Consider the following 15,179-nt stretch of genomic DNA (forward strand, 5'->3'; position numbering starts at 1 on the left):
AAACTTACTATTATGTCATTATCTTTGCTGTAACTCTTGGCAAATCAGGAGTGCCTTTTTCTTCTTCTTGGGGTAAGAGAACCATAAAGCAGTTAACAGTTTTTGTGTCTTAAGGGTGATTAAGGTTATACTTCTCATCCACCAAGAGAATCAGGTGAAGTGCTGCTAAAGTAATGCCACCTTAAAAACATGGTCCCTGTGGGTATTTCACATGTGTGTACACATGTGCACCATGTGCCAGAGATTGGAGAGTTTTGATCGGTGGTTCTCCGTGCGCTCCAAATGAGGATATAAAGGGCAGTGCAAACTGCCACCACTCCAGTTCCTTTTTACCGTCACATGGCCTGAGTCTGAATTCTCATTGTCCACAGATTTTCTTCATGCTTCATTCTTCTTCAAACCTGTAAATATATTATAAATAGTTTTTAGTATTTTAGTGTAGTTAGAGTTTTAATCTTAGTGTATTTGATAATATACTTTCTCCCCACCTCAGGGAGTCTCTTCTCATGGACAGAGATTATGCCCAGAGTCCTAGATTTAAGAACTGCATCTCCTCCCCCCCTCCCCCCCCGTGTTCCTTCTCTGTGAGCAATGAGCACCAACACTGCCTCTGTTATATGGGAGAGGCACACGTCTCAGCTAAATGCAGTATTTGTTGCTTGTTTTCCTTCAAAACTGTGAGACATTAGAGCTCTGTCTGAGAGAGACTTTTCTGTAAGATGTTATGAGATCGCCATCTGATCCAGGCCAGGGAGACCCAACTGTACATTGGCCTCAACCAACGAGCAGTGTCCCAACAAGCACAGGAGAGGAAGCCAGAACTGCTGAGCCCAAAGAGTTGCCATACCGGGCTTCTCATGAGAGTCAGGGGCACTCAAAGCATAAGGACAGATTTTTCTTCCAGGTGTTTTTCTGAGAGAAGGGATCCTTCCCTGGCTGTCCAAGTCCAGTGAGTCCTCACAAACAGTTCCTAAAGATTTAAGCTCACTTAAACTTTCTGACCATGAGGGCAAGGCACAAAAGATAGAGGATCTGCTGGTACTGACATCAATGCCAATTCTTAAGCATATGAATTGGCACCTGCCAACCCCATTTAAGAGCTACTGAGTAGACACTTTGGTGCTACCAACCTGTCCCTGACCTGCTGTCCATGATGACTGTGGTTGTGCTCCATTCATCGGTCCCAATTACTGGATTGCCCCAGACTCTTGAGACGAACCTAAACTTACACTTCATGGGAGGATATCTTCACCTTTTCTTATTCATAGTCTGTTCTTTTTTGAACATGAAAAATGAGATAACATAGGAGGAAACTACCTCGAGGAGATGGGAACGTTCCCCTCCTCAGTCCATAGGCAGGAGCTTTCACCCATTGGTTCCGATAGGTCTGGTAGTTGAACAAGAACTGGCACTCTCTTTGGAGAAGTTTGGAGGCTCTGGACATTTCTGGTCATTCTGTGAATGTCGGCCCATCCTCTCATCAGCATCCAACTCTTCATGTATCTACTACCTTGGAAGAACAGCAACAACAAGTATCCCAACCCAGGGCCCCTTCACCTTACAGCCTGGTGTTTGGATGGGCATCAGATCTAGAATGTTCATGCTTGGAGATTGTTCTTTATTCTCAACCAAAGAAGGAAAGAGTACAGCAGAACATGTTATCTGGATAAATGGAAGCTTCTCTTCCTGGGCACAATGTAATCGGTCCTCCAGAATCTGCAGATAGTCCAAAACAGGAGGGTTATCCTGTCCCTGAAAACTTCAGGGCTTTTCATAGTTTTCCTGCAGTTCATCTAGCAGCAATCAGTGCCTTCCATCCTCCAGTAGGACACTTCATTTTCCTTCACCTTCACCCAAAATTTGTCCCAAAAGTAATTTGAGTTTCACATAAATCAACCTATCCGCTTAACGGTATTGTTACCCAAAGCTTATGCTTCCAGTGAGGAGAGAAGACTTCACTCTCTGGACATCAGATGAGCACTGGCGTTCTACCTGCAAAGGATGAAATCGATTAGAAAATCATCAAGCTTATTTGTTGCTGTAGCAGAACAGTCATGAGGGCAGACATTATCTGCTCAGAGACTGAATGAATCTCCGGCTGCATCATTCTATTCCTCCTCCAGATGAGGTGACAGCCCATTTCACTAGAGCACAAGCAACCACAGCCGCATCCCTTTGAGAGGTGTATCTATATGGAACATCTGTAGAGTGGCTATACGTTCATGAAACATTATGCATTAGTTCAAGCCTCCTCTGCAGATGTAGGTGGTGGAACTGCAGGATTACAACCATCTATACCTACTGCGTCCCGACCCCTCCTGTTTAACTACTGCTTATCAATCACTCACATGTGGAATACACATAGGGACCAGCACTCGAAGACTAAAGTATATTGACCTGTAACTGGTGATGCTGTGAGATGTGGAGTCCCTGTCTCTGTTCCATTACCCTACCCTACCCTTTCCATCTTCTTCAAATTCTTCTGATTGGTGATAAGAGAGGAACTGAAGAAGCATCTGCAAATCCCGCCTCTTATACCTTCAGTTGGAGCACAAGGAGAACATCTGTGTGGGTGCGGACCAATGGACACTACTTGCTAGCAATCTCTGATCTCAGGCACACTGGAACCACGCATCTTGAAGAACCTTCAGTTACAAGTCAGTAACCTCCGTTTCTTGTAGAATTGAGTTTTGTTTATCTGAAATTCCAGTTAGCCACGTGTTCTGGAGGCACTCTGATACCACCCTGGTGGATATGATATAAGAACATTAGGTACCTTTCAGATAATCAATGTTTATCTGTGTTTTATTAGAATTAAGTGCAATTCAGATTAATTCATGCTTCTTTTGACTGCAATGTCATATCAGCCGCACCTGTCACTCTTATGCGTAAGAATTGTATATGGACTAAATCATATACCAGAGACAGAATCAGACACCAGAGTATATAAAAATGAATAAGAATAGTTTTTTTCTTTAAAGATTCCCATCTCATGGGATTCTGACTCTTGGATCTATGCATGTGGGTAAGGGCCTGGTGAATTTCTACAGTATAAGCAATAGGAATGTCACGTCACCCTTACTGTGAGGTGATTTAACTGCCCCTGTACTCTGGCTCCTTCTGACTAGAGTCTGCAAAAGAGCTCCCTTAGGAAACCACTTGCTGACTCCCATGGTTTGTCCTGATTGACACACATCTGAAACTCCAGACTAACAATTCTTTGGAATTATTGAAAGGAAGATTTCTTGAGCAGAGCCAGTTTTCACAATTTTATTAAAACCCCATAAAGAGTAACTTTTAAAAAACAGTGAGAGACCTGTTATAAACTTAGACCTGTTAGAAAAATCATCTACCATTAAACAAAATTATGATTTTTGTTCGGAGTATTGTACTCAATTCCTTTTTTTCCCCCTCAAATATCGGTTAGTGGGTTGGCATTTTTACTATCAGTTTACTGTACTAAATACTTGTAATATTAATCATGATTACTTCCTTTAGCCTAGGAAAACAACATACCCTCTAAAATCTCCTGGAATAAGGCCCAATACTGGCAGACATGGTTCCACCTCTGGCACCTTGCGTGGTCACCCAACGCCACTGGAAAGGGAACCATGTAAAATAAGTTTCAGTAGAATTACTGAAGCAGAGCATGAGTCAGCAGTATCGGCCCCGACTTCTCCGAATACGCCATCTACTCCACCCGTGTCTGCCTCTTCAGAACTTAGTGTATTTTTAGATATTGATCTCAACAGTTCTTATGGTATGTATATAATATATTTTATATTTACTTGGGGTTTTTTCATTTGATATTCCACCTCCACCTCTGCCTCGGCTCTTGTTCCTTAAAAAATGTTTTGCTATGGCAGGTGACACCAGGTGGTGCTGTTAAACGGAGTCTTCTTTCTATGTTCTTTTTCTAGTTGCATGCAGTCCTTTAGTCTTGGAAGAAATGCACTTGATGGTGTTAGTTCTTGTTTTTTACAAGGTCCTGTATAGAGCTGTACAAGTAACAGGAGAGTTTGCTTTTTGCCTTGGGCTTGATAGGGTCAATTCTTGAGGCATAGTTGCTTCTTGGGAGCCAAGCAAGGATGTTGGGCTGTAATTCCTGAAAGAAGGTGTTGTCTTTCTGTTCCAGGAGAGTGAGAGAGAGAGGGAGTGTGTGTAAATCAAGTTATATCCAGACTCTGTGTCACTGATTGCTTCTGCTTAGACATAGCCAGGTATCTAGTACTGTCTGGCAAAGGGGCGACACTGGTGTCACGAGGGATGCTGGTGTTGAAAGAAGGGGCACCAACAAGAATGTGCTGCTCTTTAAGATGGCCAATCATCTTTATTATAATGCCAAAGCAAGTCTCATTTATAGAAGAAACTCTACTGGATTTTGATAGTGATGGGATATATATATATTTTTTTGCTTTGGAAATAAATTGGAAGGCTTTCTTAAGAGAGGGGATGGGGGCAATTGAGAAAATAGAGCAACCCTGAATTCCATTAAAAAGTTGAAACCCACGAGCACCTTTTCAGCAGAGTCTGTTACTGCTGGGAGTGGCACAGGAAGATGGGTCCTTAAAACTTCAGAGAGGCCTAAAATGGTATACGGTGGTTGCCAGCTGCTGAGGTTACACTTGGGGAAACTTGTTCCAAACACAGGCCTGTAATGTTTTCCCTTTCTCCCACAAAAGGACATGTGAGTGTTCATGGAAGTTACGAGCTCAGCCAGCAGAGCTTGTACCTTCTTCATCAGCACTATTGAACGAACTGTGTTTCTACCGCACTCCTCGCCTGTAGAAGCTATGCACCAAGTACATAATGGAAGTCAACATCTAGTGTTGTTCACAAAAGAACGTTAGCTCTCTGCCTTTTCCTCCCCCCTCTTAAACCAGCTGTCTCAGGCACAGCCACGGAAGTGGTTGTCTCTGGGAGAATGCTACTTGCCCATTCAGTTCAGTCCTATGACTGCCTGATGAGGGTGAAGAGCATTCGGGTGAAATTAACTCCTATACAGAAGGTCAGCACATGTCCTATGCACCACTTAGGCCTTATTTTGAGGGTTAAAGTAGGACTTTTAAGTAGTGCATAGATTGTGTGTTTGTCATCTGCGCTGGAGTGAAGTCCGCCCTGGTGCTTCCCCTCCCCTCTCAATCTGGTTGCTCTGTGTTGCACTGTCAGTGGCCAGTTGACCATTCACGGTTGTTCACCTGTCGACAGATTTGGGTGCTAGGATCCAAAGGATACAACAACTACCCTGTGATACCCTCTCAGTACATATTGCATGGACTGGGATGGAAGGATAAGAGTTATGTTCGCATATCACCATAAAGCTAAACACGAGAAAGGGGATTACATGACAAACTTGTGTTTCATGTGGAAAATCGTGAGGCTGTCCAGCCTGTAGGTAAAAGGTGACTCAGGGTGGTTGATGTTGGTGTCAAAATTCAGTTGTAATTTCCTAAGTTTCTACTATGCAGTATGTTCTTAACTATAACATTTTATTAATATTGTTTAAAAAGCCATATATTCTTCAAAATAACTTTCAAAGTTTTTGGCCAAAAAATATTTACATAGTAGAATGTACCTTGTTTCAACACTAGATCTGATAGTACATCAGAAGTATTTTAAAGATACAGCCCAGCACATACTGGTCTTTGGGATGTTTTATAACTAGATAAAGGGAGGGGGGAACACTGTTTTGGTGGCAAAATTTCTTTTCTGATTTTTTCATTTTATTAGGTAACAATAGCATCTTTGCTCCTGTCCATTTGCCTCAGTCAAGTGAGTACCCTGACTCCTGCAGTTTGTCAATAAATTCTTTCCGTTTTCTAAATGTACTTGTGTACCATATGAGCCTAAGAATAATGAAACTCTCATAATAAAGGTATAAAATGTTAGACTAGCTAATTAAAAAAAATGCAAGAGTTTTTTCACGTTAAGTAGAGCATAGACATAAAATCTAAGGACTGCTTGGGTTTGAGCCTACAGACTGGCTAACTGCACAGATAAAGTAACTAGATACTATGGTGGTTGGCATTAAAATCTCATGCAAGTATTTGCTCTACTATTAGGGAGAGAAAAGGTGCTTTCCATGCTGTGTGTGGCGATCTGACACTGTATTCACGTGTTTCAGAGTAACAGCCATGTTAGTCTGTATTCGCAAAAAGAAAAGGAGTACTTGTGGCATGTTAGAGACTAACCAATTTATTTGAGCATAAGCTTTCGTGAGCTACAGATCACTTCATCCGATGCATACTGTGGAAACTGCAGAAGACATTATATACACAGAGACCATGAAACAATACCTCCTCCCACCCCACTCTCCTGCTGGTAATAGCTTATCTAAAGTGATCACTCTCCTTACAATGTGTATGATAATCAAGTTGGGCCATTTCCAGCACAAATCCAGGTTTTCTCACCCTCCGCTCTCTCCCCCCCACACACACACACACTCACTCTCCTGCTGGTAATAGCCCATCCAAAGTGACCACTCTCTTTACAATGTGTATGATAATCAAGTTGAGCCATTTCCAGCGCAAATCCAGGTTTTCTCACCACCCACCCACCCCCAAAACACACACACACAAACTCACTCTCTTGCTGGTAATAGCTTATCCAAAGTGACCACTCTCCCTACAATGTGCATGATGATCAAGGTGGGCCATTTCCAGCGCAAATCCAGGTTTTCTCACCCCCCCCACCCAACACACACACACAAACTCACTCTCCTGCTGATAATAGCTTATCCAAAGTGACCACTCTCCTTACAATGTGTATGATAATCAAGGTGGGCCATTTCCAGCATAAATCCAAGTTTAACCAGAATGTGGGGGGGGGGGAGGTAGGAAAAAACAAGGGGAAATAGGCTACCTTGCATAATGACTTAGCCACTCCCAGTCTCTATTTAAGCCTAAATTAATAGTATCCAATTTGCAAATGAATTCCAATTCAGCAGTTTCTCGCTGGAGTCTGGATTTGAAGTTTTTTGTTGTAAGATAGCGACCTTCATGTCTGGAATTGCGTGACCAGAGAGATTGAAGTGTTCTCTGACTGGTTTATGAATGTTATAATTCTTGACATCTGATTTGTGTCCATTTATTCTTTTACGTAGAGACTGTCCAGTTTGACCAATGTACATGGCAGGGGGGCATTGCTGGCACATGATGGCATATATCACATTGGTGGATGTGCAGGTGAACGAGCCTCTGATAGTGTGGCTGATGTTATTAGGCCCTGTGATGGTGTCCCCTGAATAGATATGTGGGCACAGTTGGCAACGGGCTTTGTTGCAAGGATAGGTTCCTGGGTTAGTGGTTCTGTTGTGTGGTATGTGGTTGTTGGTGAGTATTTGCTTCAGGTTGCGGGGCTGTCTGTAGGCAAGGACTGGCCTGTCTCCCAAGATTTGTGAGAGTGTTGGGTCGTCCTTCAGGATAGGTTGTAGATCCTTAATAATGCGTTGGAGGGGTTTTAGTTGGGGGCTGAAGGTGACCGCTAGTGGCGTTCTGTTATTTTCTTTGTTAGGCCTATCCTGTAGTAGGTGACTTCTGGGTACTCTTCTGGCTCTGTCAATCTGTTTCTTCACTTCCGCAGGTGGGTATTGTAGTTGTAAGAAAGCTCGACAGAGATCTTGTAGGTGTTTGTCTCTGTCTGAGGGGTTGGAGCAAATGCGGTTGTATCGCAGAGCTTGGCTGTAGACGATGGATCGTGTGGTGTGGTCAGGGTGAAAGCTGGAGGCATGCAGGTAGGAATAGCGGTCAGTAGGTTTCCGGTATAGGGTGGTGTTTATGTGACCATTGTTTATTAGCACTGTAGTGTCCAGGAAGTGGATCTCTTGAGTGGACTGGACCAGGCTGAGGTTGATGGTGGGATGGAAATTGTTGAAATCATGGTGGAATTCCTCAAGGGCTTCTTTTCCATGGGTCCAGATGATGAAGATGTCATCAATATAGCGCAAGTAGAGTAGGGGCGTTAGGGGACGAGAGCTGAGGAAGCGTTGTTCTAAGTCAGCCATAAAAATGTTGGCATACTGTGGGGCCATGCGGGTACCCATAGCAGTGCCGCTGATCTGAAGGTATACATTGTCCCCAAATGTAAAATAGTTATGGGTAAGGACAAAGTCACAAAGTTCAGCCACCAGGTTAGCCGTGACATGATCGGGAATAGTGTTCTTGACGGCTTGTAGTCCATCTTTGTGTGGAATGTTGGTGTACAGGGCTTCTACATCCATTGTGGCCAGGATGGTGTTATCAGGAAGATCACCGATGGATTGTAGTTTCCTCAGGAAGTCAGTGGTGTCTCGAAGGTAGCTGGGAGTGCTGGTAGCATAGGGCCTGAGGAGGGAGTCTACATAACCAGACAGTCCTGCTGTCAGGGTGCCAATACCTGAGATGATGGTGCTCCCAGGATTTCCAGGTTTATGGATCTTGGGTAGTAGATAGAATATCCCAGGTCGGAGTTCCAGGGGTGTGTCTGTGCAGATTTGATCTTGTGCTTTTTCAGGAAGTTTCTTGAGCAAATGCTGTAGTTGCTTTTGGTAACTCTCAGTGGGTAATGGCTTGTAGAAAGTGGTGTTGGAGAGCTGCCGAGCAGCCTCTTGTTCATATTCCGACCTATTCATGATGACAACAGCACCTCCTTTGTCAGCCTTTTTGATTTTGATGTCAGAGTTGTTTCTGAGGCTGTGGATGGCATTGTGTTCTGCACGGCTGAGGTTATGGGGCAAGTGATGCTGCTTTTCCACAATTTCAGCCCGTGCACGTCGGCGGAAGCACTCTGTGTAGAAGTCCAGTCTGCTGTTTCGAGCTTCAGGAGGAGTCCACCTAGAATCCTTCTTTTTGTAATGTTGGTAGGGAGGCCTCTGTGGATTAGTATGTTGTTCAGAGGTATTTTGGAAATATTCCTTGAATCGGAGACGTCGAAAATAGGATTCTGGGTCACCACAGAACTGTATCATGTTCGTGAGGGTGGAGGGGCAGAAGGAGAGGCCCCGAGATAGGACAGCTGCTTCTGCTGGGCTGAGAGTATAGTTGGATAGGTTAACAATATTGCTGGGTGGGTTGAGGGAACCATTGCTGTGGCCCCTTGTAGCATGTAGTAATTTAGAAAGTTTAGTGTCCTTTTTCTTTTGTAGAGAAGCAAAGTGTGCGTTGTAAATGGCTTGTCTAGTTTTAGTAAATTCCAGCCACGAAGAAGTTTGTGTGGAAGGTTGGTTTTTTATGAGAGTATCCATTTTTGAGAGCTCATTCTTAATCTTTCCCTGTTTGCTGTAGAGGATGTTGATCAGGTGATTCCGCAGTTTCTTTGAGAGCGTGTGGCACAAGCTGTCAGCATAGTCTGTGTGGTATGTAGATTGTAATGGATTTTTTACCTTCAGTCCTTTTGGTACGATGTCCATCTGTTTGCATTTGGAAAGGAAGATGATGTCTGTCTGTATCTGTACAAGTTTTTTCATGCAGTTGATAGATTTCCACTCCATATGGCTAAATGCAGTGCCTTGCATAATGACAGGTTTCAGAGTAGCAGCCGTGTTAGTCTGTATTTGCAAAAAGAAAAGGAGTACTTGTGGCATCTTAGAGACTAACCAATTTGTTTGAGCATAAGCTTTCGTGAGCTACAGCTCACTTCATCGGATGCATACTGTGGAAACTGCAGAAGACATTATATACACAAAGACCATGAAACAATACCTCCTCCCACCCCACTCTTAGTACATCTGATATACACCTGAGAACAGTGCTGCCACCTGGGCCTATCCTCTTGAATAAAAGCAGGTGTTTTTATTTGCCATTTGATTTTATGAAAATCCAGAATTGTAGAATACAGTAAGAAATTGGGAAAACAAATCCACTTAATATTCTGATCTGCATCATGCACATAAATGGAAAAGAAACAAGCTATAGCAAGAGCCAGTGTTTTTTTTTTATTTAAATGCCTAACATTTAATATTTTTCTGAACAAGTCTTAAATATCCCTTTTTTTTCCTCCAAAGGGAAAAAGGTTGGAAACTTTTGAAGGGGATGAAAGAAGTTGTAACAGTTGGGGTCTTATGTACTATTTTTGTCTGCTCTGCCATTTTTTCTGCTGTGGGATTGCAACAGAACTGCTGTTACATTCCATAAGTAGCCCTGTAAACTCCCAGTGTGCACGTGTAATCACTCTTTGGAGAGAAGAAGGATGTTTTCCATGCCAGTTTTTGATTTAAACATATGCCAAAACCACATACACCACTGTATGCTTCCAGTTAAAGACAATGAATTCTTCCTCATGAAAAAGCCTCGAACTGAAACGGTTTCATTGTCTTCTGTCTTTTCTTATCAGGCCTTCATTTTTTCATCTTCTAAATACAGAGAGCATAGGAAGACTGTCAAATTGAGGCATTTAATGTTGCTTATTACCTACCGTACGAGTATATATTGTACTTCATACAGAAGTCTGCTTTGTGAAATGCAGTGTATAATTACAAAAATGACTGGTAAAGTAACTTCCTTCAGCTGGGCTGAACAATTAGGGATGCCACTGAATACAAGAATCTGTTTTATGCAGCGTTGTTGTAGCCATGTTGGTCCCAGGATATTGGAGAGACAAGGTGGGTGAGGTCATATCTTTTTGGATCAGCTTCTCTCACCAACAGAAGTTGGTTCAATAAAAGATATTACTTCGCCCACCTTGTGTCCGTAAGAATCTGTTTGTTAGTTTACTTCTAGTTTTGTCTAAAAAAATTTCAGAATGTTTGACTTTACTGTATTGTGCACCACCTGAAACTCTCCTTATCTCTTTTTAGAATCTTTCTTCAGTTCATGTGGTAGTATACATAAACTAAGTGAAGAGCCTCTGGTTCCTCCTCCACTTCCTCCACGCAAAAAGTTTGATCAGGATGCTGCTAACTCTAAGGTGATTGTGCTCGTGTTAGTTAAATCATCTTGTTAGTAAATGTGTTGATGGATTTGATAAGCTTTATGAAACATTGGTCTTTGACATGTACACATTATTAATCTTCAAACCTAATAAATCTCACAGAACAGCCAGCACCCTTACTCTGTTTTCCCCACTTCTTAGTAAAAACTTAATAGCAGAGAGCTGAAATGCCGTTTCATATTAATAAGACTTCATTAGTGTTACAAAATACTTGGCAATACTAGTCATAATACACGATGAAGTAGCATAATTATACTGCAAATGAACTATATGAACACAGTACACTATGATGCATTACTCTTTATTGTGTGGGTGTGTATACATATTAGAATGATTTTAATCTTAGGGGAAAACTCTTACCACCAGGTTTGTAACAATTATTTTCTCGTAGTCAGTGCTCTCAACCTGATGTTTTGCTCGTTAAAGGCTACACTTTGTCACTTTTTCAACTAGCAAAAGCTTCACTCTACACCTTCATTCAGTGCATGTCAGGAAATATATTACTTTATAAGAAATGTAAGGTTCTTTGGATGATTTCTTTTTCTGTATTTCAGGGAAGTTTAAAATCTGATGATGATCCTCCTGCTATTCCACCCAGGCAACCTCCTCCCCCAAAGATACAACCTAGAGTTCCTGCTTACAATAATCCATTTGATCAACTGCTGCATAGTCCACCACCACCCCCTCCAAGAGACCCTCTTCCTGATACCCCTCCACCAGTACCACTTCGGCCTCCAGAACACTTCATAAACTGTCCATTTAACCTCCAGCCACCGCCAGTGGGACGCTTTCACAGAGATCCAGATCGGTTCAGGGAAGCCAGCACATGCCCAAGCTCACCAAACACTCCTCCAAGCACACCCTCTCCAAGGGTCCTGCGTCGCTGCTGTGTGCTCAGCTCGAGTCACAACAACCTTGCCCATCCTCCAGCTCCCCCTGTCCCACCAAGGCAAAATTCTAGCCCTCAGTTACCAAAACTGCCACCAAAGACTTACAAAAGGGAGCTTTCCCATCCTCCTTTGGACAGACAGTCTTTGCTAGAAAACGCAGAAATTCCTCCATGACCTTAGCCATATTAGTCATTGACACTGGAATAGTATTTGTAAAGTTCCTTTTTATTTATTCAAAAAAAGGCAGTGTATTTTAGTACTTTCACAAATAATGCTCTTACAAAAGTGCTGCTGATCAAAAAAAAAGTTAAAAATTAGAAAAATAAGAATACACACCCTCTACTCTTTGTCTACTCCCACAGCATTACCCTCAGGTGATCAGTAGCATTGCCTTGTCTCAGACCCTCAGTGCCGACAGCTATGCCAGTATAAAGATTATATATTTTGCACTGTAAACTACACTACATGAATTTAAACTATCAGTTCATTGCACTGAGCCAAAAAAGGTGCGTTTGTGGAATTTTTCAAATTTGAGCACTAGTGGCCTTTTAAAAAAAACAAACAATCAGAACAGTGGAATTACTATACAAGCATGAGGATGGATAGTGTTACTGATTTTAAACCTCTGGCTACTTGCCTTCTAATTTTATGTAAATCTAGGAAGTTTGTGAATGACAACTACTGTTCTCAAATTTTTAATGCCATGTCTTAATGTCCAGTCATTTGCTGCTGAAGATGAAAAAGAAAAATGGGTTGAAAATCTAAATGAAGATATCAGAATGCACTATTAGTTTTGATTATTTTGACAAAGTATAACCTAGGACTACCTAACCCAGTTATTGGAAAGAATCCATAGTATTTAGCATGCATCTTGTTCAGATGTGCCTTTTTGTTTTGGCAGGCAAAGGTGTCTTAAGCTAAAGAGTTGCCTACTGTTTCGGAGAACAAAGCTATATGCCATGTATGTACAGTTGTTTATATTGTATATTTACAGATAATGCTAATAACCTGTATAAATTTAAGTGACTTGAGGCCTGTAATACAGTCTGCTACTCTTGCAATCTTATACATTCAGAAGCATTTCCTATGGCTTAGGAACAAAGTCTTGCCTTCCAAACCTAATAACGTTCTTTAGCTCTAACTTCATTTAATTACAGATTCCCTTTTGGAAATTGGTAGCATTTAAACCAGCAAACACTTAAAGCTTTATTAAACTTTTTAAACTGAAAAGTGAATGGAACTTTTCTTTGCCAGTTGAACTACTTGTTGTTTGAACTGGTGTGAGAGTGAGTCTGTTTTACTGGTAGTACTGTAGCAGAATTTGTAAAGTGGCCAAAAGCCACATTTTATTTACTGGTCTGTGGCCTTTTACTGTGCTTTGTATCAGAGTTCTTAACAAGATTAATAAATCACCCCAGTCTTAATTTTTAAGAGATTGATCAGCGTGTGTTCCTTGTAAGGATGAAGGGAGGGGAATACAGTATCTGCCAGATTCCTATATTCTTTCATGCCACTTCTGCTAAGCCTGACAAGTGGTTTGCGTTCCTGTCTGCAGTTAACTGGCCCATTTCAATGCTGTGAGAGGGCCCCGGGCAGAAACGTCCTACCCATCTGGCAATCCACCAGGAGTTTTTAAACCCTTCCAGCAGAGGAGTCGCAACATTTGTGGGTAGAACCTTACATCAAAGGTTTCTGTAAAAAATTAAGTTCAAGAAGAATGAAACAAACTGAAGACAGAACATCTTCTAAAAAACCCCAAAACACTCTCCCTTTCCTATCTCTTAGTCCAACTCTTCCTCTGAGGAAGGATGTGGATAAATATTAGGGTCAGAAGAGATCATTATGATTTATTCTGACATGCATAACAGAAGCCATAGGATTTCATGCAATAATCAAACCATAGCTTCCCACTGAATTAGAGCACATTTATCAACTTCTGGGGCTGAATACTCTGACAAAGAGACATTAGAAAAGATTTTCCCTCTGGATTGTTTCATCACCATATCTAGATGTGCCATCAATACTGTTGAAAAGCTGGGCTCCAAATCTCCTGGCAAAATCCCTACCCTCTCAGGTCAATTCCAGTTCAAGTTTGCCAGTCCATTTTTCTTTCAAGGATCTTACTAGAAGTACGACTTACCTAGACAATTTGAAGAGGCAATCAGTCCTCTCAAATTCTACAAGCTATGAGAACCCCAAAATTCCTTGCTTTGTGTACCTAAAAGAGGTGTCCAAGTAGTGTCTCTAGACACGAAGGTTATCCATCCCATCAGAGGAGGAGATCTTCCTTTTAAGCACCCAGTGGCTTAAAAAGTAGAGGCCACTCTAAGAATAGATTTTGAAGCTTCAGCAACTTCCTGTTTCACAATTTGTTTTACTTGATGTGATGCTTGCAAGTCATTGGACCTTACAAGCAGAGAGTAATTAATTTTAACAATCATGAGGCTACAGCTTTTGTAATAGATTAATCCCTGGATCTCATGAGATTTGCTGCTCAGATTGACATTCAGCTCAGCTAGTTCATCCCTAAATGGCAGATATGTGTCCAGTACAGATCCTGGGTTCCTCAAGGTTCAAAGGAAAATGGCTTCTTTGTGGGATAGATGTAAAATCATTGGCTAATAAAGCAGCTGCATATAAGAGAGATCTCCATTGGTTCTTACTGAGAACATGAACCGCACTCTCAAAACAAGGAACCAAAAAACTCAGGTTCGAAACCAGTGGTCTTCAGTTGGCGATTTAAGGAATCCAAATTCCTGGTTCATACTGCGTTGATCAGTCTCAATCTTACCTACTAAATAATTATAATGGTTGATGGCTTGCAATGTGGAGCTCACATGGATCACCTCACATCCCAGTGATCTTTGTCCCAAAAAGGAGAAAAAGAAAACATAATCCTATTAGAGTTCAGAGCAGCAAGATTAGCCCTTTTGTACTTTCACCACCATGTTAAGGATCATATTATCAGTAAGATGGTGTTCTATGACAGTGTCTTATATAATGTAAAAGTGGGGTGGGAGGCATGAGTACCACCAAATTACACTCAGAAGCTTTGTCTCTTGGACAGGCATAAAGCTGATTGTAGACTAAATATAAAATCAGATCATTAAAGTTAGCTTAAGTTAGGTTAAAGAAATACATGTTGTAAAAGGCCCTAACTAGCGAGTAAAAGAGAGGCTTTGAAAGTAGTGACTTATAAAGCTAGAAGAAATGAAGTAGAGGATGTCTGGGTCAAAGAATAGCTAATGAAATCGGGAAGTTTCTGAAAAGAAGGCCTCTGACCAACAGGGATGACTGCAGATGGTTTTAAATAAGACAGAGAATCTGTCTCCAAAAGAGTCAACGTGGCCCTTCCCACCCCATGTTACCAGTGTTGTGTCAAAA

The 15,179-nt window shown here is 41.7% G+C and overlaps 1 protein-coding gene across 1 annotated transcript in view; it reads left to right on the forward strand.

The window, feature by feature from the left end:
- The window catches only part of SOS2 (SOS Ras/Rho guanine nucleotide exchange factor 2), a 115,116-nt gene extending 101,890 nt beyond the window's left edge, over positions 1–13,226 (forward strand). Inside the window, exons 20-23 of the mRNA XM_048852831.2 lie at positions 3,499–3,760; positions 5,731–5,772; positions 10,772–10,881; positions 11,460–13,226. Of these exons, the coding sequence (XP_048708788.1) occupies positions 3,499–3,760; positions 5,731–5,772; positions 10,772–10,881; positions 11,460–11,969 (924 nt within the window). The 3' untranslated portion in view covers positions 11,970–13,226. The remainder of the gene's footprint in view (positions 1–3,498; positions 3,761–5,730; positions 5,773–10,771; positions 10,882–11,459) is intronic.
- The last annotated feature ends 1,953 nt before the right edge of the window (positions 13,227–15,179 follow it).

Source organism: Caretta caretta, chromosome 6 (assembly GCF_965140235.1).
Source record: "Caretta caretta isolate rCarCar2 chromosome 6, rCarCar1.hap1, whole genome shotgun sequence".
Lineage (NCBI taxonomy): Eukaryota > Metazoa > Chordata > Testudines > Cheloniidae > Caretta > Caretta caretta.